Consider the following 27,275-nt stretch of genomic DNA (forward strand, 5'->3'; position numbering starts at 1 on the left):
CGAGACAACACCGGTGGAAGAAGCCCGGACGTCCCTTCTCTGCGGGGAAACACAGGCTCTTCCCGCTGTGTGTCCCCTCTGAGTCCCCTGCCCCGTTTGCAGGCAGCACCCGGGTTCCGGTCACCAGGCCGAACTTCCCCGCACGCAGCCGTTCTCTGCGACGCCAGGGGATGCTCTGCGGTTCCGCTCCATCCTGACGCTCGCGACCCGCAGACAGCGTCGGATCCCCCAGGTGAAGGGCTCCGTGCCACAAGACTGCCCCCCACGCCAGACGCCCGTCGCCGGCCCTCATTATCACTGTGCTGCTGGCTGGTCAGCGACAGACCATCCCAGGGGCTCCTTGGGTTTGAGTCACCTGTGAGGAACGCTCACAGCACACAGAGAAACACCGACTAGTTTCACGAGTTTATTTAGGAAGATGAAGGATGCAGATGACGAGACACACGGGGACGTACGCAGGGCCCGGGAGCTTCCGTCCCCATGGAGCGGGGGTCACGCTGCGGGCGTGCTGTGCTCAGCTCCGTAGGACTGGGGTTTGATGCGGGCTCCGTCACGCGGCACGAGGAATCCTTAACCCACTCCCAGCCTCCTTCCCCCTTCCGGACAGTAGGGGTGGGGGAGAATTCCCAACCCCGTGCAGGAGCCCGTCCGGAGTCCCCACGCTGAACAGGAGATGCCGTGGTCCCGCTGTCACCTAGGACGTTACAGGGGCTTAGGGGCTCTGTGCCAGGCCCCGGGGCAGAGACCAACGGACGTGGGTTCCACTATCTCACGACGGGTGGAGATGCAGGCGCGGGGCCTGGCGTGGGCAAGGCTCCGGGCCGCCGCTGATAACTGTTGTGCGGCGACTCCTAACGGGCAAACACGTGGGCAAACGTCTGCGGACCAACAACAGGGCCGGGCGGCAGGCACATGGAAACCAAGGGGGCACACGACGGCTTTCAGGTAAGTTAAACGTGAAAACGTGAGGGAAACACTGCAGAACTGTGAGCAGGTGATACGGGGATATCCCCACGACCGCGGGGCTCAGGGAGGGTTTCCTGAGTAAGACCAATCGATCAACGAACGAGTAAATAAGTCTCCACACAGGTACAGACCCATACATTCCCAGCAGTAAAGGTAAGAACTTCTGATTATTAGGACGTGGAACGAGAGTGAAGAGGGGTCACAAACTGGGCAAACGTACCGACGATACGTGTCAGTGATGAAGACTGGAATCCAGACCACCCACGAACTGCAGACCAGGAAAAAAGAAAACCTCAAAGAACACACGGGCCTCGAGCAGGTGCCACCCAGCCTGCAATCCCACAGCCACGGTCCTCGGCAACCTCGTGAGGTCCTGACCTGGCCGCCGGCCGGACCGGAGCTCACGGGGCTGCTGGAGCCAACAGAAGGGTGGTGACAAAGTCACCAGCTCAGAGGGAAGCAGCTCGGCCTTGCCCGGTAAAGCTGGAACGTGCCATGCTGTGGCCCGAATTTCACGGACGCGTCTATCTGGGGGACACCTGCACACGCTCTCACGGAGGGGGGCACCGGTGTCCTTCGCGGCCTCGTGATGACAGCGGGAGATGGGAAACGACACAGGTGTGCGAGGAAATGAGGAGTAATGGGATCTCGACACGAGGACGTGTTCGCGCGCTCCAAGGTCCGGCACTGTCTGGGAGGACAGAGGGCACTGAGACACCGTGTCTCTTGTCCGTTCAGGTGTGCACGTGAGACTTCACGGGGAGAAGAGATGTGTAACTTCCAACCAGCAGAGCAGAAACAACGGAATAAAGAAAAACGAATCAACCCAACAAAGATAAGAACAAAAAGCACAGAAGAGGATGATAAATAGAAATCATAAAATAATATCATTGAAATTTATTGATTTATCAATAACCCCAATAAATGTAAAAAAAAATAACCCCTATTTGCCAAAAGACCAGCTTCTAACTGGAAACAAAAAGTCCAGCTATGCTGTTTACGAAATAACTCACAGAACAATGACCCTGAGAGATTACAAATAGCATACGGGCAGTGATAGTGCGGGGAAGGTCGCTGTGACCAATACCGGAGAAAGTGTACTTCAATGTGGGAAGTTCTGTTAGGGGGAGACACAGGGACTGTACATTCTGGCAAAAGCAACGATTTATCTGGAAACTGTGACAGTTCTCAGCTCTAACACAGCTAAGAATTCATGGTCAGAGAGCAGCGGATTTTAAAAGACCCTCCTTTCAGTCACTGGTACTCAAAGACAAAGAAAGTTACAAGGGTCTAGACTATCTGAACAAAATAAGGTTCTTCCAATAAAGATACAGCATATTTGAGTAACGAAAGTCATCTAATGATTAGACAAAGAACCCCGAACTTAACAGTAAACACAGTCTTTTTTAAAAAAAGATTTTATTTATTTGTGAAAGAGAGAGGGGGAGAGAGAGAGAGAACAAGCAAGGGGAGCGGAGGGAGAGGGAGAAGCAGACTGCCCGCTGAGCAGGGAGCCCGACGCGGGACTCGATCCCAGGGTCCCGGGATCATGACCTGAGCCAAAGGCAGACGTGTCCCCGACGGAGCCACCAGGTGCCCCAAACACACAGTCTTTTGAACACTCACGGCACATTAGGGAAAAAGCGAAGCAGCCTAGGTACCAAAGCCGGACACCGACGTCGTCCGTTTCACGCTTCCTCCCGTGTGAGTTTCAGCCCTTCTCCTTCCGCTGTGTCCTGCTCGTGACCACCGGAGTCCTGTGCTTGACTCTCCTGCATCCCGGCTACTGGGGAAAGGGTATCAGAAAGGCACAGGGAGCAGGGCCTTCCCCTGCTCGTGGTGCGGGAGGTCTCACCGGGGCGTTCCCGGGAGCAGTGCAGGCCGCGGGGCTGGACATCAGCTCACGACCTCCCGTTCTGGGATCTGCTGTCAGAAAACCGAGCTCGCAAATGTGATTTGTAACAAGAGATTCGGGACCCCCCAGCCCCACATGTTCTGACGGCTCCAGAATCCCGCGGAACTTCTAGCCCCTCGGTGTTGGCTTTATTGAGTGGTTTTCTCGCATGATCGTAACTGCTCAGGGAATAATTTCTGAACAATCACGTTTTCTAAACGTATAAATGTTTGAAAGATTTATTAATCCGAAGAGCTTTAAAAACTACCTGCCCCCCCCCCCCCCGCACACATCATAATAAAGTCACGAGTAACAGAGCGGTGTCCTACGACAAGTGCGTCTGACGGTCTCCGACCGCAGTCCAACAGAACGAAAAACCAGAAAGCGAAGTCACTTTCTCTACTTTTACAGAAGCTTTTATGTTTAAAAACGCACTTGTAAATGATTTATGGGCCAAATTTGAAGCCATAATGAAAATTTTAAACACTGAAAGCTGGAAGGCAAGGCAGAGGCCGCAAGCCCATGATGCGGCCGGCGCTGTTGTGTTCGCTGCTGCTGAGACGTAACTGCAACGGCCCGAGTCCAGCCGCTCGAGGAGACGAACAGCCGCGACCCCGGTTCCTGTGGGTCAGCAGTGGGAGCCGCTGCGCTGGGCGGCTCGGGCTCACAAGCACGGCTCACGGTGTCCGCTCTGTGAGGAGTGAGCCCCCCACACTCAGGGGCGAGCAAGGGAGACAGCTACGAAGTCCGTGCACACGACTTTAAACCCACCACAGTGAGGCTGGGATGGAACTTACAGCCTCAGGTGCATTTGCTAAAGAAAAATGAAATCGTAAAATTAAACTGTCTCAGTCAACAAATTTTTAGGAAAAAGAGTAAACCAAAGAAAGCAAGAGGCTGTGGGATAAGAGCAAACGTCCGTGAAGGCCACGCTGGGACGTTCGACACTGCAAGCCCATTCGTCGGAGAGACCAGCACGGTAGCGTCTTCAGCGAGACTGGTCGAGACAAGCAGACGTACGAAACACGGGAAACGGGGCCACTGAGGAACCGGGAAGAAGTTTAGTCAGTAACTTCGAAAACAGAGACGCACTGGGCAATTTTGTAGAAAACGCCACTTACCAATTGCAGGGCCTGGAATCTCATGCCAACAGCACAGCCAGGTGTTGAGGGCGTCTCGGTTCCCAGCCTGGAGACGCACCTGTCCCAGGCCCGCATTGGCGGCAGCAGCAGCGGCCTCGCCCCTCCCTGCCCGCGCTCCTCACCACTGCTTCTACCCCATCACGACTCAGCTTCTGCAGGGACCGTTTACAAAGACGTGCAGGGTTCGGCAAACCGACGCGGGATGGTGAGGCGTCATGGGGCTGCAGGGGTGAGGCAGGGAGCCCCAGCCCCAATGCGAGCTCCACACTCGACGGCCCGAGCCATGGAGCCGGCCGCCATGATGAATTTGTCTGGTCTCTTGTGGAACGAGCTCCTTGAGGAAAGGGAGCATCTCAGGTGAGGAAGGGCATCTGGCCCCTTCGAGGGGCAGCGAGAGGCTTGCTTTCCGAGTTGGATCAGTACTTCTCTGCCCAGAAGTCTTGAGCAGCTTCCCAGCGCACCGGAAGCAACCCCAGACCCCGGTGCACGAGGCCGACCCCTCGCCCGCTCCCCGCGCCCCCCACGGCACTGCAGCCACGCGGGTGCTCCGGCCTGGCCTGTCCCTGCCTGTGGCTCTGGTCGAGCGATCCCGGACCCCCCGTCTCAGAGCAGCCCCGGCTGACCGCCCGTCACCCTCCGCTGGAACAGAGCCTCCACGCGGGCCTCCCACTGTCCCAGCCGGAGGCATCCCGGCCGACCTCGGCCTCTCGGTAAACCAGCGCAGGAGCCCTGCGAAGGCTGGAGGGAACGGAGAAGACAAAGCACGGAGCCACCATCAAGAAATCAGCAACGCTCCCCGAACCGAAAGGTCACGGACACCCGGACAGCGTCCAAAACAGCAGCTTGCAGGCCCCGTCAGGAAGCGACTGGGTTATGAGAAGGACGTCAGCGAAGAAGCGGAAAACACGGCTCAGGGAACAGGAAGGCCGAGCCACGATCCGCAGTGGGGCCGTGCACGTACCGGGGCCACAGGCCTCGGGCAGCCTGACCGCGCAGCGGACGACCGGCTCCTGCGGGAAGCCGATGACCGGTGAGGACGTGGGGCTCTGACTACGAATACGGATGAAGGCAATGACGCCAAAGGGGAGAACCAGGCAGTTCCTCACTCCAGGAAGAGAGGTCGTCCGGGGAGGACGGGCAGGCTGTCCCCACAGCTCCCGCAGACACAGCCACGAGCGAACGGCGAACTGAGCTCAGGCGCGGCCCGCGGGACAGCACAGGCGAGCGCTCGGTGAGCGGCGGGGCGCACAGCCAGAGCCACAGACGGGGGTACCCGCGGACACGGCCCACACCCCCGGGGGGAAGTCGTCCGCCAAGAAGCACCGGGAGAGGGCGGGCTGCCCTTTGCTCCCTTCCTGATAAACACCGCGTACATCTGACCACACGTGGAGGCGAAGTTCCCATCAAGACGACTTAAAAATATAAGAAACAAAAAGGTTCAAAAGAGTTTTCGGAGTTAACACCACGCGGCAACTTTCCGTCCTCACGTGCTGGCATACTGTGCGCGCTTCCATGGTTTTGCAAGGGTTTGAAGTGTTCCGTGCGGACACTTTGGCTACAGTTTATTCGGGAAGTTTAACGGTCATGCAACTCGCCAAACTGTGACCTGAAAACATTCCTATTTTGTTCAAATGCAAATGTTCCCTATTTAATAACTAGGAGCTTTTAATTACACAATGATCACCTTAAAAGCTTTCAGAAATTTCAGTACATAAAAATCCTTTCCAAAAAAGGATAAAAGGCATTTTGAGAATTATGAAAATTTTCCATACATAAAAGATTAAGAGAGTATAATTTTAGGGAACAATTCACATCAATCAACAAATAAATGTAAATTTTCAAGAACATGCTGGTGATTACGGCCTCTCAGGATTCGAACGTAGACTGACCTCATTATATTAAAAACATGTCTTATTTGTAATAACGGACATTTTGCATATCTGTATTTAGAAAGAAAAGTAAAAACAACAAATAAAAAATAAAAAGGGGAAGAGCCATGAGCGCGATCTTGAAGGGGCTTCACGTAACTCTTCCTTCTCTATGTCTACGATGGCGATTAAAAAACCAGCAGAGAGAACAGACCGGAAACGGTTGGATGGCTGAGTGTCCGAGGCCGGACGGAGGCTCGGCCGTGGCGTTTCCTTTGGGGAAGGCACCACGCGTTTTCCAAGGCGAGATTCTGCGGGTGCCACGGAATGCTGCCGTGTCACGGGCCGGCGCCGGCTGCACGGATGCTGGGTGTCAGCCGGGGCCTGCACGGCGGGAGAGGGAGACGTGGGCGAGGGCTCCTGTCCGGGGGCAGCAGGGCATCCTGGGAGGGACCCCGGGCCACCGCTGTCCACACAACCGCTCTGGAGCCCCATGACGGTTCTAATAAAATCCGCGGACCCAGGCTGCTCATTCCACAGGCTTTATTGAGCACCTGCCGTGTGCCCAGCACTGCAGGGGGTGCCGGGGGGGGGTACAAAACTAGAGGCAGAAATTGGAGGGACATTTACAGACGACGTGGGGCCAAGGTGCTGGGGTGCAGGACGCTGGTGCCCGGCTGGGACGGGTGTGGACAAAGGCTGCGGGTGTCGGGCTGGAGCAGGGAGCTTGCGGGCCCAACGAGGCCGTGCTCCAGCCGTCTCCCGACACGAAGACCAACATGAAGGCCGGGTGAGCTCCAGGAGCCCCGCCGGCGTCCTCTCCTCTCCCCACCGCCCTTGTCCCAGGACCACAGAGCCTGCGTGCAGGCAGCCGTGACCCGAGCTTCCACCCTGCTGGAGGAACTGGCCGGGCCTCCTGAGCGGGAGGTCGGCCTGGACCGGACGTCTGCCCTGGTGATTCCCGACGACCGACCACGAGCCGGATGCTCCGGATCCCCTTACCATCTCCCCTCCCCAGGCCCCACCTGACCACACGTGGCCCCAGAGCCACGTGTACCCGGATCCCTCCCGTAACGGCTCGGGGTGCTGGCTTCTTCGATGTGCAACGTCGACCCCGGTCTTGGAGGAGCGAGGTGTCCGCTCTGGGCCCGGTGACTCCACGGCGCTCAGGAGGCTTCTTCACGTGGCCCAGAAACTGCGGTGCGTTTTCGCTCTGCTCACGTTCACGTGTGTGAGTCTGAGCTGGGGGCAGGGGAGGCCGGCAGCAGAGTGGATGTGGGCAAGGGGGACGCCGGGGGACAGAGGACAGCAAGTGGCCTCGGGGCAGCGGTCACTGGTGCTTTCCCAGGAGCAGCCCGCACGGGACAAAATGCTGTCTCGTCTCTGGTCCAACAGAGCGCGTGCAGAGCTGGGCCAAAGGCCGTGGGCGGCAGAGGGGCCCCCATGGCCTCCGGGGTAGGAACTCCGCACGGGAAGCCCCGGGGCTGGGGCGAGTCCGACGGCAGCTGTGTGGGCGGAGCGGCAGCACAGAGCTGCGAGCCGCGAGGGGCCGCGGCCACGGGGTGCCCTGGCCAGACAGCCCCGCCCCGTCACGGTCCTGACCCCGAGGAGGGTGCAGCCGCGGGCTCAGGGCCGCAGCAGGAGGCGTGTCCCCGGCCACTTGAGCCACAGGAAGGGGACCAGGCGCCGCGTGAAGGTGGTGGTGAACGTGTAGATGAGCTCCTGCGACTCCGCGTTGGTGAATGTCACGGTGCCCCCCTCGTAATCCAGCGCGATGCCCAGCCTCCGGGGCCGCAGCGCCGGGAAGAGTTCGGCCTCGGGGTCCGTGTTGGCCCAGATGCCCGCGGAGGACAGGCGCAGCGCCCACACCCCGTCCTCCGGCCGCAGGGACAGGTCCCCCTTCCTCTTCACAGAGTCTCTGGCCACCCCCACCATGCAGCTCTCCAGCACCTCGTCCTCCTCCCCATCCTCCTCCTCCTCCTCCTCCCCCAGCGACTCCTCGTCCTCGTCTGTCTCCCAGTCTTCATACCCGTCCCCGTAGCCCGCCTCCTCCTCCTCCTCCTCCTCCTCCTCCTCCTCCTCCCCCTCCCCCTCCCCCTCGTCCTCCTCCTCCCCCTCGTCCTCCTCCTCGGACCAGCCCTCCCTGTCCACCTCCACCTCCCAGTACACCTTGCCCCAGGTGAAGCCCTTACTGCCCAGCACCCCCGGCTCGCAGTCGAACTGCTGGGGGTGCAGGTAGGTGGTCTGGTAGAGGCTGCTGTAGGTCACACACTTCCAGTCCTCTGACAGCTGCAGGTACCCGCTGGCTGACTGCGGGTCCAGCGTGACGCTCACTGCAGGACACCGAACGAGGGACGGCGTCACTGGGGCGCCCCACAGGACCGCCACAGTCTACACTCAGAGGGCTGCTAGTCACAGGCCTCTCCAGGGGATGCAGTGCACAACCGGACTGCAGGGCATGGAGGGAGCACGGTGCTGGGGCCTGCGGCACAGGCGGCCTCCGGACACGGGAGCTGTGCGGTCAGGCAGGGGAGAACATTGTGCAGACAAGGGTCAGGCGATCAAGAAGAGGCCTCTGTCGCAGATGGGAGACCCAGGGGAGGGGCTGCAGGCTTGCAGCTGGGGACTCGCAGCCGAGTAAGAGCAGGGACCCCCGGGGGGCAGCAGGAGACACTCAGAGTCTCTGCGGGGACGGTACTCGTCATGGGAGGTGAACTGGGAACAGCCCTTGGGATGCTCACCTGTCTTATATTCCAAGTCTCTTAGCAGCTTCCCTGGGGAGGAGAGAAGGGTACGAATGACCCTTGAGCCCAGCAAACTTAGGGACCCGTTTTCTACTTGGACAGGATTGATTTCCCGACAGGCCTCCCTCCCTGAGATCCCAACAAGAAAACAGAAAACAACCAGGAGACCGAGGAATGAGGCCGAAGACGACAGTAAGGACCTGGTCCCCTCCTTCGGCGTAGAGCCCCAGCTCCAACTCCCATCCCAGTGCACCCCCAGCCCTCAGCTGGGACCCACTCCCGCCCCAGTGCACCCCCAGCCCTCAGCTGGGACCCACTCCCGCCCCACTGCACCCCCAGCCCTCAGCTGGGACCCACTCCCGCCCCACTGCACCCCCAGCCCTCAGCTGGGACCCACTCCCGCCCCAGTGCACCCCCAGCCCTCAGCTGGGACCCACTCCCGCCCCGGTACACCCCCAGCTCTCACCTTGGAACTCTCTTAGGCCTCGCTGCAGGGACAGAAGTTTATCTGAGAATTCTCCCGTCTTTTTCTTAACCACCCGAGCAATGGGCTTCCCAATCCAGAACTTCTTCCTTGGATACCTGGAAAGATGACAGACGGACCTGTTACTTAGCTCTTCTGGCATTTCTCCAATTCTCATGACAATTATGAAGCATGAAGGGAAGCTATGACCGTCCCCAATCAGCAGACAGAGAAACAAGGGCTCAAGACCACTGAGTGAACAGCCCATGGCTGGGCCAGGACTCAAGGGCGTTCAGAATGCTTCTGTCTGCTGAGCACGTCTCCTCCCCGTCTCCTCCCCCGTCTCCTGTCCCGACTCAGGCAAGGACGGGGCACTGGCCGCTCCCGTCTCCTGCCCCGTCTCCTGTCCCGTCTTAGGCGAGGACGGGGCACTGGCCGCTCCCGTCTCAGGTGAGGACGGGGCATTGGCCGCTCCCGTCTACTGTCCCGTCTCAGGCGAGGACGGGGCCCTGGCTGCTTCGGAGAGCAAGTCTCCCGTTCCCGAGGCTGTGTTCTTGCTCCCCAGGAGTGTGGCCGGCCACCATGAAGTGCAGTGGCACCGTTCACTCGCATGGGTCCCGAGAGGAGAAGGGAGTGCGGTGTGCCGCAGAGAGAAAGCTGTTACCTGTTCACGAAGTCCCGGGTGTCCTGCAGGGAAGGAAGCACAGACGTCAGCCGGGTGGGATCCGACCCCACTCCCAGAAGTGCCCACAATGCTGAGCGAGGCGCAACAGTGAACAGGGCGACGGGGCCCCTCCCTGAGGGGCCACCCCCAGTGGCAGCGGTGGATGACCACGAGGACAGGGCTCATTCCTGTGGCCACGGCTCTGCTGACACTGGGGGCGGGCTGTGCGGGGCTGGACGGGCCCATGTTCCTGCTGGACGCGAAGGCCCCCGGGGGATCCGCACCGGGCAGTGATGGGTGTGAGCTGCTTGCCAGGTGGCTGACACAGCTCGGTCCTCCCCACTCCGACCTCTGATGAGCAGACCCCTGGAGTTACAGTGGGAAGAGGGCACCAGGCAAAAGACTACATTTCCCAGACATCTTTGTGGCCACATCTGGTCATGTGACTGAGTGCCAGCCAATGGGACGTGAAAGGAAGCAGTGACTATAATTTGTGGGTCCTGTCCTTAAAAAGGGGAAGCTGCTGTGTACTCTTAACACAGCCAGGGGCAGCAGCTGGGGACAAGCAGGTGGGGGTAGCCCAGCCTTCCGGAGCCTCGAGATCAGCTGCCCTGACGGCTCTAGAACCCTCAGCTCCGTTCCCGAAAGAAACAAAACTGTCTTGGAGTCTCTCTCCTTGGGTTTGAACCAGCAGCTCACCAGGGTCCTGGTAATCAGCCACAGGGCTGCCCTGGGGGGCAGATGGGCCAGGAAGGGGCCAGTGGGGTTCTGCAACCTCCATGAGACCCTATGGTAACCGTCACTTTTGTCGCTCCTTGCACACGTTCTTAACATGCCTCCCCTGCACCAGGCAGGCCCGGCTCGGGAGCCTGGGATGGGGCCATGGTGCTGGGACAGCCTTGCAGGGGATGCTCGGACAGCCTTGCAGGGGACACGGGCCGTGGGAGGCGCTGGGACAGCCTTGCAGGGGACATGGGCGTTGTGCTCGTGCAAGCAGTAGACCCCAGGGAGGGGGCTGGCTGGCCTCTCTGACACAGTCACTGGACGGTGGCTGCTGATGCAGGTTCCACGGTCTCAGGAAGACCGGCAAGCTCTGCTGCAGGGGAGGCCAGAATGGACGTCAGAGCTCCCTGCTGACCCCCGGCCCACAAAGCACTGGCCCAGACACCGTCGTGAGTTTCCTGCAAATCCTCTCAATCTGTCCCTCCAAACCAGGACATCCCAGCCAGCTTCAGCGGACGGGGCAACAAACGTGGGCCATGCTCCCCAGCTGCTGTGCTGGGACGCGGGCACATGGGCAGTGGGGCGAGGGAGCTGCCAGGACTGTGGGAAGGTACAGGTTGGGGAAGGATGAAAGGCTAGGAGTGGCCCAGAGATGGTGGGAGACCAGGGTGGGAACCCTTCTTCCAGAGCACAGCGCGGGGGTCCCATGGGGTCCACACACGGGGCCTGCACAGGGAAGCAGCCTGCCCAGGCTCCTGAGGACACCCCCCCAAGACTCCTAGGGCTGCCCCAAAACAGGCAATCAGAGCAGAGCGGCCGGGGCTGGGACGCACTCACGCACGTTCCCTACGGCTGGGCTCGGCCTAGTGCTGGGAGAGACGAGCCAGGCTGCCGTTTCAGCGGGCAAGGCCTGCCCGGGGACAGACTGCGGACAGTGTCCCTCTGGCCTCTCCAGCCCCGTGTCCCCTCTGATGTCTCCTGATAGTCCTAGCCCAGAGAGCTTTCTCTCCTTTTCTAGCCCCTTGGTGCAAAGGCTGTGTTCTGCGTCTCTGGTCCTGCTGCCCCCTCCATGCCCGCTGCCGCACGCGACATCCCGGCCTCTGTGTGACGGCGGCTTCTTCCTGCCGACAGCCCCATGTCCTCCGGGAAAAGATTAATGACCGTGAAGGAGTTAGCTGTGTGGTTCCCTTGCCACAAAATCAAGCCCAAACGAGCAGCCAAAACCCAGCAGTGCCGACATCGAGTTCACGGACTGGCTGCAGCAGATGCCCCTGTCTGTCCCCGCCCCCGCGCCCCAGGTGCGTCTCCATCTGAGTGGTGCTGCAGGTGCCACTGGCCCTCGCAGCTCCCCTGGGTGGAGTGGGAGGGGCTCCTGTCGGGATTTCAGCCCCACCAGTGCCCCAGCCATGCGTCTCTCTGCCCCCCACACGACTGCACATCACGTGGCAGTGGCCACGGGGAAAGGGCCGCCCCGCCCCAGGGGGGAGGGGCAGTAAGTGATCCAGTCACCGTCTGATGGAGGAACTCAAGGGCACACAATGGCATCTGGAGGACAGTGGGGAGCCAGAGACCCATTCTGGACAAAATGCAGGACAAGGACAAGAGCACAGAGGCCCAGGAGCGGAGGTGGGACGGGACTCCTGACCTGCCCCGCGGCTGGGCCCCCAGTGACTTCCAATGTAGGGCCCTCACCCCTGCCCTTCCCGACTAGTGAGCCAGAAGGCAGGGCGGGGGAGGCAGGCCGGGCCCCCCGCTCGTGCACCTGCCGAGCCTGCCCTGCCATCTCTCCCGAGGCCACGCTGCTGGCCGGGGCAGCATCTCCCCGGGGGCTCCGTGGCTGACGGGCCCAGCCACCACAGCCTGCTCCCGAGCTGCGAGGGCGAAGGTCCAGCACAGCCCTGCAGACGCGGCGGAGCCTGTGCCGGAGGCTCCTGGAGGAAGGAGGCACAGTAGCTTCTCCACCCGGCAGCTGCTCTAGAGTTCAAGGTTCTCCCCTTCTCGGCAGCAAAGCCGCCTCCTCCAGGCAGTGTTCCAGAGGCACCCCGCTGGCCCTCCGTCCCAGAGGAAGCCTCCCTCCTCCGGCTCCCCCAGCCGCCCCAGCACACGGGCTGCCTGCAGCTTCCCCTGGAGGGCGTCTGCCAGGGACCTGTGGCGGTGGCAGCAACGAGGATGGACGGGAGTCGGAAAATACTGACAACTGTCCCTTCCTCTTCCACAGCACTTCCTAAATTCGTCAGACTCTCTTTTGGTAGAGAGTCTGCCTTCTGAAGGGACACCATGCCGGTCACATCCTCTTAGGCTCCAACGACCGTGGAGGAGGTGGGGCAGGTAGGGGTGACCCTCCCGACATGGCAGGAGGCAATGTCAGGCCTGAGAGGCGGTGGGTCTCCCGCGGCCCCGCACGCGGAGGTGGGACGGAGACCTGGCCGCCCGGGAGGGCATCTCACCTGCAGGAGCTCTGCAGCCGGCTGCTGAGCCTTGGCCTCCAGCTCGGCGATGACCAGCGCTAGCCGGGCCAGCTCCGCGACGCCCCTGCTCTTGTACTTGTCCCGGCCGTCTGCCAGCTCCTGCTCCAGCTTCGCCAGCTGGCCCAGCAGGTGCTGCTCCCGCTCCCGCAGGAACTGGTGGGCCTGCTCGAACTCAGCCACGATGTACTCCCGCTGGTCCTGCAGCTTCTTCTGCAGGGGTGCGGAGGGGAGACGGGGGTGAGCCCTCTGCTCTGGCTGGAGGACCCCTGCAGCATCTGCTGCGAGAGCCACACGAGGCTGGCTCTACCCCATCTGTGCACCGAGGGGCCTCAGAGCACACCGGGCCAGCCTCCCTCCAACACCCAGTTCCCCGACACAGACTCTCCCGCGGGAAACTGAGGCAGCCCTTCCCACCCCATCTCTAGTCAAGCATGCAGCGTGCTGTCTCTGCTTTCCGCCCACCGGCAGCCCTGGCTGCAGGACTTGGCAGACGGTGTCCCCGGGACGCCTCACGCCCTCCCATCTCCCCCACAGTGCTCATCCCACAGCCAGTGCCCCCCTCCCAAAGCTGCTGGCTCCTCTCCACCATCAGGAGTCCGGCCTCCCTCCCCTTGCTGACAGGAAGGACTTCGCCAGGACCTCCTCGGTCTCCTGCACTCTGGCTGTCCCCAGCACAGCGGCACCCAGACACAGCCCACAGCTGCTCATACACCAGGTGAGAAAGCCAGCCCAAAGCCACCCAGGTCAGACCGTCAGGGCTCAGCCTCCCGGCAGGGCCTCTACTGCCCAGCCTCCCAGCAGGGCCTCCACTGCTCAGCCTCCCAGTACAGCCTCCACTGCTCAGCCTCCACCACTTAGCTTCCTGGCCGTGCCTCTACTGTTCAGCCTCTCAATAATGCCTCCACTGCTCAGCCTCCATCACCCAGCCTCCCAGCAGGGCCTGCACTACTCAGCCTCCCAGCAGGGCCTCCACCGCCCAGTCTCCACTGCTCAGCCTCCCAATAATGCCTCCACTGCTCAGCCTCCATCACCCAGCCTCCCAGCAGTGCCTGCACTACTCAGCCTCCACTGCTCAGCCACTACTGTTCAGCCTCCTGGCAGGGCCTCCACCGCCCAGTCTTCATTGCTCAGCCTCCCTGCAGGGCCTCCACCACCCAGTCTCCACAGCTCAGCCTCCTGGCAGGGCCTCCACCACCCAGTCTCCACAGCTCAGCCTCCTGGCAGGGCCTCCACCACCCAGTCTCCACTGTTCAGCCTCCCGGCAGGGCCTCTACCACCCAGTCTCCACTGCTCAGCCTCCCGGCAGAGCCTCCACTACTCGGCCTCCCAACAGGGCCTCCACTGCTCAGCCTCCACCACTTAGCTTCCTGGCCGTGCCTCTACTGTTCAGCCTCTCAATAGTGCCTCCACTGCTTAGCCTCCATCACCCAGCCTCCCAGCAGTGCCTGCACTACTCAGCCTCCATCATCCAGCCTCCCTGCAGGGCCTGCACTACTCAGCCTCCACTGCTCAGCCTCCCAGCAGGGCCTCCACCGCCCAGTCTCCACTGCTCGGCCTCCCAGCAGGGCCTCCTCCGCCCAGCCTCCCAGCTCTGCATGGCCGACTGCCTCAGGCTCTCTGGTAACAGCCTCACTTACCAGTGCGGTCAGGATGTCAGCTTCTCCCTTGGCCTGAAAGCCCTGAATTTTGTCTCTGTCTCTCCTCAAGGTGCTCAGGTGGTTCAGGATTTTTTCCTATGGGAAGACAAGCAGTGAGGACAGGTGGACTCAAGCTGAGTCCCGGGCCGGCCGAGGCCTCCGCAGGGCTCTGGGCCCGGCCTCGTCTCTGGGAGGGCAGAGCAGGCTTACCCTGTGGGGCTGGGCAGCCTTCTCCACCAGCACAGCCGTGTGGGGCCTGTGTTCCCGCGACTCGCGGCACATGACGCACAGCAGCTTCCCGTCGTCCTCGCAGAAGTAGTGCAGCTTCTCCCGGTGCCGCTCGCACAGCCGGGCGTCGGGCGGCTCCCGGGCTGCGTCTCCCGGCTGCCTGTCCTTGTCCACCTTCAGTCGCTCGATGTTCTCCACCAGGCTGGCCAGCTGCCACACAGGCCGGATGTTCTCCTTCTTGAACGGCTTCTTGCAGAGCGGGCAGACGGGGCGGCTGCCCGACACGGGGCGCACGTCGGCGGTGCAGCCGCGGCAGAAGACGTGGCCGCAGTCGATGGTCACCGGGTCCCGCAGGTAGTCCAGGCAGATGGAGCAGGTCACCTCCTCCTCCAGGCTGCGCAGCGGGGCTGATGCGGCCATGCTGTCCTCCGCGCCGAGCGCCTGCGGGGCTTCCCGTCCTGGGAGACCAGACACGCTGTAAGAGCAGGCCCAGCACGGGGGCCGCCAGCTCCGGGAATCAGTCTGTCTGGCAGCAGACACCCCTCAGCTCCAGCAAGGACCGCACGGACCGGCTAGTTCCCCGGGGAACCGAGCCCAGAGAGGGTGCTGGGGCAGTGAGCGCACAGCACGCCAGCCCGCACCGTGCTGCGGGGACCCTGTCCTTCCACCGCCAGAAAGCTGCTCTGGGGCACCAGTTAGCAAAGAACAAGACGCGAGTTAGCGACCTGCTGGAAGTGTGTCATTGCACACACAAGCCTCCCATGTCTACACCGCATGCGCGACTCCCTCAGCTGTGCACAGCACAAGCCGCACGGCTATTTACGGGGGCGGGGCACCAGAGCCAAGAGGCCACCAGGACTAAGGTCACGGAGGGTTGTGGCCAAGACTCCGGAAGCACGGAGCGTCTGAGGCGCGTCCTCGGGCTGCGCCGTGGCTTTGGTCTCGGTCCCTTTCCCGGAGGACGTGCCGTGCCCGCAGCGCTCAGGAAGGAAACCAGTGTGGGGGGAATGCCCCGCGGGCGGCCACCGACCTGCTGCTGAGGCTCTGGCCCTCGCGGGGAGCACGGCAGTGGAGCACAGACAGGGTCTGAGCCCTGTCAACCTCAGCAGCCCCGGCTCACGTCCGGCCCCAGGAGACCTGCACGGCTGCGGCGACGGCTGCCTCCTGCCCCCCATTCTGTGCGACCGCAGAAACCTCTCCCACGTACTCTGAGCCTCAGTTTATCCATTGTAAAATGGGGACAGTGACACTTACCTTCAAGGCTTGCTAAGCAGGTCGAGTCAGAGAATTACGGGGAGCACAGCCCCTGGGGGGGACTCCAGCAGAAGCCAGAACGCCTGGCTCCCTGATCTGGCGGGGTTGCAACACGGACAGAGCGTGGTGGAAATGCACGCGGCGGCGAGAGATGAGAGGGTGAAGCCGCCACAGTGACTCTGGGGTTACAGCCCTCGAGGGGTGGGGACCGGGAGCAGGCTCTGCCACAGACCCACGGAGCGCAGCCAGCGGCCAGGCGGGAAGGCAGCGCCCGGGGCCATGGGCAAGTCAGTGCTGCTAGGGATGGTGCGTGGCTGCTGATTACGGACGCGGCAAGTCCACCAGCGAGAGCCCGGCGGCCCCTGCAGTGACAGCGTGAGCGGCCAAGGGACACCAGACAGAAACACAATGGGAACCAGGGGCTGCCCCTGAAGAGCAGACGCCAGCCGACGGTACCGCACAGACGCAGGGCATTGCCACACGGCTGACTGCACATGCCAGCCCGGGTCTGGAGCGGCGGGAGGGACAGGGGTCACGTGCACACAAAGCCCTGCTTAATGGGACGTGAAGACAGCACAGCGTCCAGGATGTCACCAGGTGGTGACTGATCCTAGCAACGCCGTGCGACTGTCCGCGCTACTGAGGAAATCACCTGACCCGAGCCGTCAGTCCGACACAGAGAGGACAGTGGCCGGCGCTGGGGATCCCGTGGGCTGGGAGCCCTTGACGGAGTCACGCTGCCGAGCAGCTTGCAAGCTCCGTCCCTGCCGTGGAGACAGCATGTGAGGTCTCCGGGGCGGCCGCGTAACTGCTGCGAGCTCAGCCGCGGCTCCCTTCCGCCACGGCAGGTGCTCCTCACCCAGGCTCCATGCCCACACCGCAGGACAACGGTACCACGTGCACAAGACGCACGGAGCGGTCTAGGGCTACAGAACACCCACACGTGTAGGAGGCGCCACGGGATTCGCGGCACACGGCCCTGCAACCGTCTTTATTATCAGGGGCCGGTCTGACCGTGAAGGGGGTTGGGGGCACGTCCCACGCTGCCAGTATCACCCAGTGGACGGGCCCCCGATGAACCCTGGTAACGCAGAGGTGCGGCCATCGCCCCGAGCGGTGACCAAACCCACGGCGCTCACAGAGGCATGACCCGGCATCCACTTCCCAAAGTGGACCATGTGGAGTCACGACATCCCCTTCGAGGCTCCTGCCGAAACGGGCCCCGAATGGACCTCACTTCCGATGTGCAGAAAGTGTGAGGGGCAGAGAACTGAGCGCCACGTCAGGAGGAACAGATGAGGGCAGAGTGCGGGACACCCCACAGGACAAGGGGCCTGGCCTTCCAGAACGCGACGTCGCGGGGCGCCCGGGGCGCCCGGGGTGCAGGCCGTGACACGACTGGCCCTTGGTTTTGCGTCAGGTCTCGATCTCAGGACGGAGAGATGGAGCCCGCGTGGGGCTCCGCGCTGAGCGCCGAGTCTGCGAACGTTCCCCTGTCCCCCCGCCCCTCCCCACCTGGCACGCGCTCGCTCTCAAATAGATACATAAATCTTAAAAAAAGTCAATGTCCTGAAAAAAAAATTGTTCTTCGCTTAAAAAGACCAAAGAGAAAAAACAGCAAAATGCAAACACCTTGACTGGATCCTGTTTTGTTACAGTTTGGGGACAACAAGAAGTCTGACAAAGGACGGGGCACTGGATCACATGAGCAAACTGGTACAATCTCTAACGGCTTTGCTGAGGTCACGAGGGAAGACGTCCGCGTGGAGCGACGCGGGCTGTGGCGCTTAGAGCGGGGGATGGTTTCAGCAGAACAGCACGCGGAGCAAGTTCCTGAGGAGGGGGCTACAGCTTCCCAAGGAGCACGCGTGCGAGGGAGTGTGAGCGGGAAAGACGTCAGAGGCCACCGACAGAGACCAGGCCACGTGGCGGAGCTCAGCGGCCCGCGCGGCACAAGCGAAAGGCTTCAGGGTGACGAGCGCCACGCTCACACCCGGAGCCGCGGGTTTGCCAGCTGTCCTGACCGGGGCATCTCTGTGTGCCGCCCGCCACTCGGGGCCACGGGTGCCACCTGTGCACGTGCACGAGGCCTGGGGTCCAACAGCGCAGGGCTGCGTAACCCGCACTCACTTCGGACCCACCTCACCTGCCACGTCCACGTCTCATGTTACTCAGTGCTCAGGGTGCTCTGGTGGGAAAACTGAGGCTCGGAGGGTCCAGCAGTGGCCCGGGGGCACGGCTTGGATGCCCCGGTCCACGGGACACCAGGAAGCTCGGATGAGGCCGTCCGCATGGACACGCTCCTCGAGCCGGGCAGTGCGGGCATGCCAGCGTGGACACCGAGGACGGGGTTCCGGTGCGGGAGCCAGGGAGGGACAGGGCCCGCTCACCAGCCACACACTCAGAGCCAGCGAAACACCAACCCCCCGCCCCCAGGAACTCCCCCACGCTCTGCCCTCTATCACTTCAGCCTTCTGGAACATTCTGATCTCTCCCGCTTCCATAGTAGGGGTGACCGTCCCCCTGCTCTCCACGCCTGGCTCCGGCCAGACAGGAACCACAGAACACCCGAGCTGGAAGAAGCCTCCGAGACGACAAGGCCCACCCAGTCCCGTCCCCAGATGAGAATTCGGAAACCTGGGATCATCCCCTGGTGACCCCGTAGCAGGGACCACGCATCCCCGCTCCGGCGTGGGCAGCTCCTCTGTGCCTTCACAAACCAGAGTCTGGCTGCGATCCTACAGAGCCAGGCAGAACCGGACACACCCCTGCCTTTCTGGGTCTCCTCTGCCCGCCCCCTTCGTCTCTGGACCCCAGAAAGGCCTCCTGCGTGCCCGCCAACACACTGGCCAGGCGACACCACGTGCAGGCAGCACCTTCCAGGGTGTGGGGGCCACGCACAGTTCTTGCCCCAGGGAGTAGCTGGGAGTTGCAAGAACTAGCGGAAGGAGGCACGGCAGTCGGCGTCCACACCTCTGGGCAGACACGCCTCGCCCCACCCCTACCCAGGCCCGACGGCAGACGGGATGGGTCAGAACCCTGGACCCTTTTTTCTTAATAGCCGCCAACTTCTGCCCTGGCAGGCACTAAACCCTCCTTCAGCTCTCCGTGGCTTCTGCTGCCTGCACCCTCCTCCCGATGCCACGGAAAGGGACCCAGGAGACACCGAATCCCAGCCCAGGGACGTGAGTGGAGGGCCGTGGTTTGCACTCTGGCCTCCAGGTTGCCTCTCCTGCCCACACTCGGGGTTCTGATCACAAGCCCCTTCTTTCTCATCACCAGAGCACCTAGCCGAGGGCTCCAGGCCTGGTGCGAAACCCGTTTAAGGGCGCCTGGGGCCCCAGCCGAAGCCCCATTTCTTAATCGGAAATAAGCAAATTCTCCTCGAAGTCAACGTCTGCAACACCTCCTGCAAACCCGGAGAGGACAGGACTCTCAGCAGACGAGAGGCTGTGGCTTAGGCGATGCTGCCGCAGGCCTGGCCCAGGGTTTACAGCCGTGGCCGCGGGCCAGGCGGTCTCGGGGGACGCAGGCCGTGGACAGCGGTTCTCTGAAGCACAGGGCGGCCACACACACCCCTGGGGGCAGCGTGAGACATGCTCTGAACTGCGGAACGGCCCACAGGGCTCCGTGGGGCGTGGGACGGGCTTGACGGTGCCATGGGGGGCTCTAAGTAGCAGAGCTCACCCCAGAGTTCACAGATTCGTGCTGCAGGCCTACTATGTGCCAGGCACTGGGGACGCGGCAGGAAGGAGGCGGGAAAATCCCTGCCCTCCCCCCCAGAGCTCCTGGCAGGCTGTCGTATGACTGAGTGAGGCTTCAGGAGCTGGGACCGCCGCTGACTGTGGGCGCGACACAACCCTCAGGCTTTCCGACTTACGGACAGCTCCCCCTCCGCTGCTCAGCGGGCCGGCCCCTGAGGCCGGCTTCACCCCAGACACACCCTGGCCCCATGTTCAAACGCCCGTGTGACACATGGCCACCCCGGTTAAAACCCCTCCAAGGCTTTCTGCAGCCCCAGGGGTTAAAGTCAGATCTCCCTCCAGCCCCTGCAAGCCCAGCCTTGTCTGCCGGCTCATTTCCTGCCACTCCCTACCCAGACCTGACCCCTGGCCAAACCAAAACCCTCTCCAGGCCTCTGAAGGTGCCATGCACCCTCCTGCCCGAGCCGTCTGAAAACGCTACTCCCTCTGCCGTGAACACGACTCCTGTCCCAGCCCAAGTGTCAAAGCTGACCCCTCTGGCCACTCCTTCCCGACCGACAGGCTGAGGGCACGCGCTCCCCCGTAAAGCCCAAAGCACCCGCACTGCCTCACGCACGTCTCTGCAGGGGTGAGGCCTGGCTGATCAGCACAGTCACCTGCTTCCCACCAGCTTTCTCTGTCACGTGTGGATGGACACGGTGTCCGCTTATCCCCAGAAGCCAGCGCCGTGCCTGGCCCAGAGCGTGAGACGCGCATGCTTCCTACAGGCCCGCGGAGCAGGGCAAGCCGTGCCCCCACCTGCCCCTTCTGACAAGACGCTCCATGCCTAGGGAGGGAGAGGCGCTTCTCCCTGTGCCCGGGCAGCGAGGCCTGGCTGCAGGAGTGCAGACGCGGGGCGAGGTGGTGCTGGTGTGGGTGATGATGCCCCACCCCCACCCCCGTGTCTACACCTAGCTGCGCATTCATCGACGGCACTTTCCCTGGTTTTCGGGGGCAGCTGGATGCCATCGTCCTGCGTCTGTTTGCAGGGGTGCATGCGGACATTATGTTTGTAGGCTGATTGCTGCGAGCGCGAGCTGATTCCGCTCATTTTCTCCGCTCTTTGGCGCTGTAATTCTGCGTCGGAGGTGCTGGAGGTGCAGCTCCAGACCAGTGCAGGAGTGCACACCGCAGCAAGGCCAGCCGGTGAGCTCGTTCCAGCCGCATCTACCCCATGTGGTAGCCTGTGAAGTGTGCAGTCGTGATAGCTCTAAAAACGATACACCAACCTTGACTAAGAAATACCTTACTATAAAAACTGCTGTCATTGGAGCGCTCTGGAACCGTGATCCCAGATCACCGTGACAACTGTGACAATAATGTGCGGGTTTGAAACATGGTGAGATGCACAGGGACGCGAAGGCCGCTGTAAAGAGGGTCTGACACGCTTGCCCGCTGCGGGGTCGCCACAAACCCCCCTTCATAGCACACGTGGCATCCGCAGAGCGCGGGAAGAGGAGGTACGCCCGCGGGCTACGGCACACGGCCGCCTGACCGTCCATTTGGGACAACGACAAACACGGCTCTGTGAAGGCTTGTGCACGCGCCCTGGCGCACACGAGCCAGCAGATGTGTCCTTGCCCAGCTCAGGCCACCCTGTTCCCACCCTGACTGTACGTTCCGAGCGGCAGCCACGGGCGCTCATGTTGCTCCACGGCCTTGCCAACACGTGCCGTGTCGGCGTTGATAAGTGTGCCGTCTGGGGGAGGGAAACGAATCCCCCGGTGTGTGCGTGAATGTTTACCGCTGAGCGGAAGGGAGGGGAGGAAGTGGGAAAGGAAGCGGAGCGGGGCACAGAGCCCTGCAGCAGGCGACCGCGGGACGGGGCTGTGCTCTGTGCTCCAAGCAGTAAGTGCCGTCAACGCTTTATCTTTTGGGGGGTCCGCCCAGCTTCCATTCTTCCTTCCTCTGCTGACTCTGCTAAGTTTGGTCAGGTGCTTAGGCCACAGCAGTCCCTCCGCTCAAGGGTGGAGCAACAGAACGAGCCCATGCCTCCCCGACCCCGGGGCTTGCTTCAGAGGTGAGGATATGACTCAGGGCTGCTAGTCACAAGGAGACCCAGCTGAGACCGGGAAGAGTCTGCTGTTTCTCCAGAATCTGCCAGAGGCGACGTCAGGATGGTCTGGAGCTACAAGCGCCGTTTTGCTCAGCAGAGGGCGAGCCTGTTTGAGGATGAAGCCCACCGAGACGGGAAGCGCAAGAAACTGGGTCCTCATGGCATCTTGTAAAAGCCTGTATCGAGCTGTGCCTGAAGCCAGCCGACCCTTGAACTGTGCTATCATCGCACAAGGCAGTAAACGCCCTTTATGCTCAGCCGGCTGGCACCTGGGCGTCACCTGGAAAAAAAAGGAATCCTGACTGATAAAGCAGAGGACGATGCTGAAGGTGACTAGCTTGAAAGACACGAAGAATTTGTGCAAAAAAAAAAAACAAAAAAAAAAACAAAAAACAACCGAAAAACCGCCTATTCACGTAGACAAAGGGGACACCCAGTGGCAGCTCCCTCTCTGGCCCCGCAGGTGGAATGCAATCTGCCAGGACCTGCCTGATCTCCATGCTGCTCAGCCGTCAGGCCCCTTCCCACAGCCCTAGAGACACAACCAGAACCTTCTTCCATCCCCGGCTCTTGCTCTAACTGAAGCCGGCAGTGAAGACTCCTGGGTGAGCACCAAAACCCAGATTTTCGCCCCGCGGCAGTGACTCTGCTGGGCGGCCTGGGGCTACACCCTTGACCTCTGCACAGCTCAACAATGCCAAAAGAGACGGGTGTGGAGGGGACATGGAGGCCATTCGCAGGCCAACGGGAATAAACGTGCAGCGAGCACACTCCGCGCGCAGCCTGAAGTCATGGCCGTTATCGAGAGCAACCAAAGCGGACGGAACAGACGAAATCTCTGGGCCAGGCATCCTGGGGCTGGTTTGCCACAATCAGGCAGGACAAGGCCGGCGTATCGGAGCTGGTTCTTTCAAGGTCATAAATGGAGCCTCTCACCATCTACGGGTGAGTGAGACGGAGCTATTCCGCCTTCGTTCCCCGGAGCACGGAGGGATCTAAGAACTGGCAAAGGGTACAACTGTTCATCAGACGTAAGCTCTCCACATCACTGCATTTCAGCCTCTCCGGAATGTGATCCGTAGCACACCCCAACCGAACTGAGACATGTGTCTAGGTGGGACATTTATAAACGGACAGCGACTTAGACTTGGTGGGGTGTGGCCGATCTCCTACAAGGCAGCACCCGGGCGGTCTGTCGACCACGCAGCTCCCATCCTGTCCCCCTCCTGTCCAGTCCCAGCTCCGGTCAGGCCTGCACTGCAGGGCCCACAGCGCTCCCACATCTGACCGACACTGCGGCCTCAGCCGATCGCCAGCTCCTCCCCCAGGGCCCCGACCCCCACCTGCTGTGCTTGCACATGGTCTCTGTTCCAGCGCATCCTGGACGGCTTGAATCGGACACGCCCCTCACAAGCCCCCCCTCCTCCCCAGCGTGCCCATCCTACCTTGGAGCTGAAGGGCTCTCCCCCGGGAGGCTTCTGCAGTTCTGCAGGCGCTATGGGTCATTACGGTACTACCAAGGGCTTCCCGGCCGACGTGGCTGCCCACCTCCCCCGGCCAGAAGGTGAACCCATGCCCCCTTCCTCACTGGCCCTCCACCTCCAGGACCCGGCACACAGTCACTCCGTGCCTCCAGGGCACCATCCTCTTCTTCACCCCAACCCCCACCAGGCCTCCCTTGCCCACTTCACCATCTTGCTTCTGCACAAGGCCCCCTCAGATTAGACGTTCTCGAGCACAAACATTTCCCAGATCTCCCCCTGCCTCCTTCCACACACACTGTTTGGGGAGACAGTCAACATTCCATGTCTACTGATCTGGTGAGTTGTACTTCCTCCTGCATAAGAGTCAAATGAAGCCTTTGTTTTCCAAAGCCACTGTCTTCCCATTCTGACCCCGGGGCCAAAGTCTGAAGGGACCCCAAGAAACCTCAGTTCAGACCGTGGACTTCCTTTTGCGGCTTGCAATGCTTTCTGGCGTGGTCCGACACCAGCCTGTCACTCCCTTGCAGGGAAGTGACGGCTAAGATGTCTTACCCGTCACTTTCTTCTCGGCCTCCGTTTCCTTACCTCTCAAGGAGGACAGTAATGATGTCTTGTCCAGTTCATCACACTGTTTGACATTCAAGGGAAGCCCCCCAGTCAAAGTGCTTTCGACAGCAAAAAGCTCTACAAAAATACCCCCCCGGAAGGACACAGGAGCCAACCTGACAGAGCCCCCAGTAACCAAAGGTTCAACACTTTGAGCGACAAAATAAAGTAGGGTTGGATTATAACCCAAAGAATAAAATAAATATCCACGACTCCATGCTGATGATAAAGGACTGGGTAAGTTAATAAATACGGACAAGAGAGACCAGTCTCCATGCAAAGAATCCCAAATCCTAGGTGCAGCAACTGGTCCTGAGGCAGGAGGAGCACACCGTCCTATTCTCCGGTGGGGGCTGCACAGTCACTTCCTTCCAAAGAGTAGGGTACGAAACGGGGGAAACACAGCAACTTCACAGCCGAGAAACCTGGCAAACCTTTCTCAGGTGAGCCCGAGCCACATCAAGTCCCAAGTCGTGTTGACAGGACGTACCCTTGATGCCGTGTCATCCTCCCAGAGGATGGAGTCTCCCTCCCAGTAAGCCCCAGCCTGGTCTTAGGAGAAAAACACCCAATTCCAGTAGAGGGGCACCCTACCATGCACTGGACCAGCACTCCTCCAAAGTGTCAGGATCACCCCCACCGAGTCCGAGCCGCCGCCTCGGCCCCGGGGACCTAACGAGTCACGCTGACCAATGTAAGCCGGTAAGCTGGACTGGTCTCCACGCCGGACAGGTGCTTGGCGAGCACTCCCCGGCGGAGTGAGCGTGGGCTTGGGCCAGTGACAACAGATCAATGCACCATGCGGACCTGAGGTGTTAGGAGGGGAAAGGTCTGCAAGGTCTTCTATAAGCCTAAAGTTCTACAACGAACGCATTCAGACAAAAATCGCAATTTAGGGAAGAAAACCCATAAAGCCTATTTTAAAAGAGCTGCTTCTTCTAAACTTGGGGGAGGCTCGGCAGTGTCCCCGCACAGTCTGCGGCGTGCACGGCCGGGTGTCATTCCCCCACCCTCGCGGCGGGGTCAGGATCCCGAGCGCAGCGGGCATCTGGTCCTTTCCGGAAGGCCAAGTAGAGACAGGTAATCCGGGAGAGCGCGCCCGGGCTGGCGGGGGTCAGTGCGCGGCTCCAGGGACAGGTGGCGACCCGCTTTACCGCACAGCGCCCCGCAGCCGCCCTCGGGGCCCCGGGCACCTGCGGGCGCGCCGGGCGGGAGGTCGGACGGGGCCCAGCGCGCGCCGCGGCCTGTCGCCCCTCACCCTCCGCCTCGGCCCTCCCGCGTCCGACGCCCCCGACTCACCGCTCTCCGAGCTCCTGGGCCGCGAGCGCCGGCCCGGGGCCCGCTCTCCCGCGGCGGCCGGTTCCGGGTCGCGTCCCCGCCGCGAGGCCTCCGGGCTCCGCCGAGCGCGGCTCCGAGATTTCTCCCCGGATCAGCGCCCGGATTGGCCCCCGACGAACGCCGCCTCCCAATGGGAGCGCGAGCCTCCCCGACGTCACCGATCACCGGGCAAATCCGCGGGCCTCTGCAGGGGGCGGGGCGACGGGGCCCGAGCGCACGGACCTGCGACCGGGCGGAGCCAGGGTGCGCGGGAGCCGCGGGAGCCGCGGGCGGGGCGGGCGGGGCGGGCAGGGCGCGCTCCCGGGGAGCTGGAGGGGAGCGCAGTTCCGCGGCCTAGCTGGGCCTCGGTGCGGGACGCGGAAGCCGGGACCCCCGGCCCTCCGCCCGCGCGGGACCCGCGTCGGAGGGGGCTCTGCGGCGGAGTGCGGCCGGCCAGACGCCGGCATTAAGTAGGACTCCCCGCCCCCCACCTGGCCTAATTTCGCGTCCTGGACCCGGAAGGCCTTTGGCACGCACGTACCTAAAGGGGGTTCTTTACAAAAATCAACCACCCTTTCCGAAGCGTCTGCGATGAGGGAGGCGCTTTAAAATACCCTCACACGGGCAGCATTATTGTCCCCATTCCGCAGAAGGGAAAAGCGAGGTTCCGAGAGCTTGGGGGCCCCGCCCCGCTCCGTGCGGCTGTCTCCCTCCTGGTGGCTGCATACGGGGCCCTGGGGTCCCCGAGGCCTCGCTGGGGAGGTTTCCCGGGGCTCCGGCGCGTCCCGGCCACCACCCCCAGCCCCGGTCCCCCAGGCTGCGCGGGGTCAGGGCGGGGCGGGAGAGGGTCTCGGCGCCGGCCACCTACCTGCTCCTGCCGTGGCGCGCGTCGGCCGGCTCGCGGGGGTTGGAGGGTGGGTTTCGGGGTCCTGAAGCCCGGACCCTGCACGGCCCCCGCCCCTCTCGCGGGGTGGGGCAGGAATCTGAAGCGGAAGCCCCGGGTTTGAAGAGTGGCGCTGTCGAGGGTGGCGTGCGCAGACCCACACGCCCCTATTCGTACCCTCCGTCTCCGCCCGCCCGCAGGGCCGTCTCGCTCCCTTTCGGTCCTCTCGGCGGCGGAGGGGTGTGGACCTCACCTATTGGACGGGACCCGCCTGCCGGGCTCTGGGTGTGGTCTGGGCACCTGCTCGTCCCGCTGGTGTGCAGGAGAGCGCGTGCTTCCCAGCCTCCGTCCGAGGACGTACTAGCCCCACTCAGAGGCCGTTCCGTGCATCGTCCAGCCCGAGACGCTGGCCCTGCTGCAGGCGGTCCGCTGTCTTCGGAGCGCGCGGGGACGCAGGCAGGCCCCGCTTATCTCTCAGAGCTGCCTCCCCCCGCCCCCCCCCACCGTCTGGTCCCTTCTTGTCGCTCGGCTCAGCTGGCGTCGCAGGCGGCCTTTCTCCCCCATCTCCATCAGTTCCCCACCAGGCAGCGTTCTGTTTCACTTTCTGCATGCACGTGTCATCACTTTTTAAAGTTTTATTTATTTATTTTATTTAAATTTTTTTAAGTTAAATTCAATTAGTTAACATAGTGTATTATTAGTTTTAGGGGTAGAATTTAGTGATTCATCAGTTGCATACAATACCCAGGGCTCATCACATGTGCCCTCCTTAATGCCCATCTCCCAGTTACCCCATCCCCCACCCACCTCCCCCCATCAACCCTCAGTTTGTTTCCTATGATTAAGAGTCTCTTATGGGTTGTCTCCCTCTCTGGTTTCATCTTGTTTTATTTTCCCCTCTCTTCCCCTATGATCCTCTGTTTTGTTTCTTAAATTCCACATATGAGTGAAACCATATTGATGAGGGAACAGAAGCCAAGCTGAGGACAAAGCAGAAACTGACACCCCACAACCCCCCACCATGGGATGTAGGTGACATTCCTCAGGCACTCCTGGCTGCCCTAAAGGAAAAAGAAATAGTTAATCGATAGAGACCACAATCCTGGAGACCTGAGTCTCCCTCAGTTTACAAATG

The 27,275-nt window shown here is 61.7% G+C and overlaps 1 protein-coding gene across 3 annotated transcripts; it reads right to left on the bottom strand.

Annotated features, from left to right (window-relative positions):
• Positions 1-6,396: 6,396 nt before the first annotated feature.
• LOC113248861 (tripartite motif-containing protein 26) lies at positions 6,397-26,530 on the bottom strand. 3 transcript variants are annotated; one of them, XM_048225574.2, is made up of 10 exons: positions 26,394-26,530; positions 26,126-26,240; positions 25,240-25,462; positions 14,780-15,255; positions 14,570-14,665; positions 12,912-13,142; positions 9,742-9,764; positions 9,081-9,196; positions 8,612-8,644; positions 6,397-8,203 (listed from the first exon to the last, which is right to left on the bottom strand). In XM_048225574.2, exons 4-10 carry the CDS (start codon positions 15,215-15,217, stop codon positions 7,497-7,499), a joined length of 1,644 nt encoding a protein of 547 aa, XP_048081531.1. In that variant the 5' UTR covers positions 15,218-15,255; positions 25,240-25,462; positions 26,126-26,240; positions 26,394-26,530; the 3' UTR covers positions 6,397-7,496. The 3 variants fall into 3 exon arrangements, with proteins under 3 accessions (XP_048081531.1, XP_026346257.2, XP_048081532.1); XM_026490472.4 differs by having other exon boundaries at positions 26,126-26,530; XM_048225575.2 differs by lacking the exon at positions 25,240-25,462 and having other exon boundaries at positions 26,126-26,530.
• Between the last annotated feature and the right edge of the window lie 745 nt (positions 26,531-27,275).

Source organism: Ursus arctos, unplaced genomic scaffold, assembly GCF_023065955.2.
Source record: "Ursus arctos isolate Adak ecotype North America unplaced genomic scaffold, UrsArc2.0 scaffold_31, whole genome shotgun sequence".
NCBI classification, from domain to species: Eukaryota; Metazoa; Chordata; class Mammalia; order Carnivora; family Ursidae; genus Ursus; species Ursus arctos.

Coding starts and splice junctions, on each gene's coding strand:
- LOC113248861 (XM_048225574.2), bottom strand. CDS start 15,217: ATGGCCGCATCAGCCCCGCTGCGCAGCCTGGAGGAGGAGGTGACCTGC. Junction 9,765..12,911: donor CGGCTGCAGAGCTCCTGCAG/GTGAGATGCCCT, acceptor CCTTCCCTGCAG/GACACCCGGGACTTCGTGAA. Junction 8,204..8,611: donor AGACTTGGAATATAAGACAG/GTGAGCATCCCA, acceptor GGTGTCCTGCAG/TGAGCGTCACGCTGGACCCG.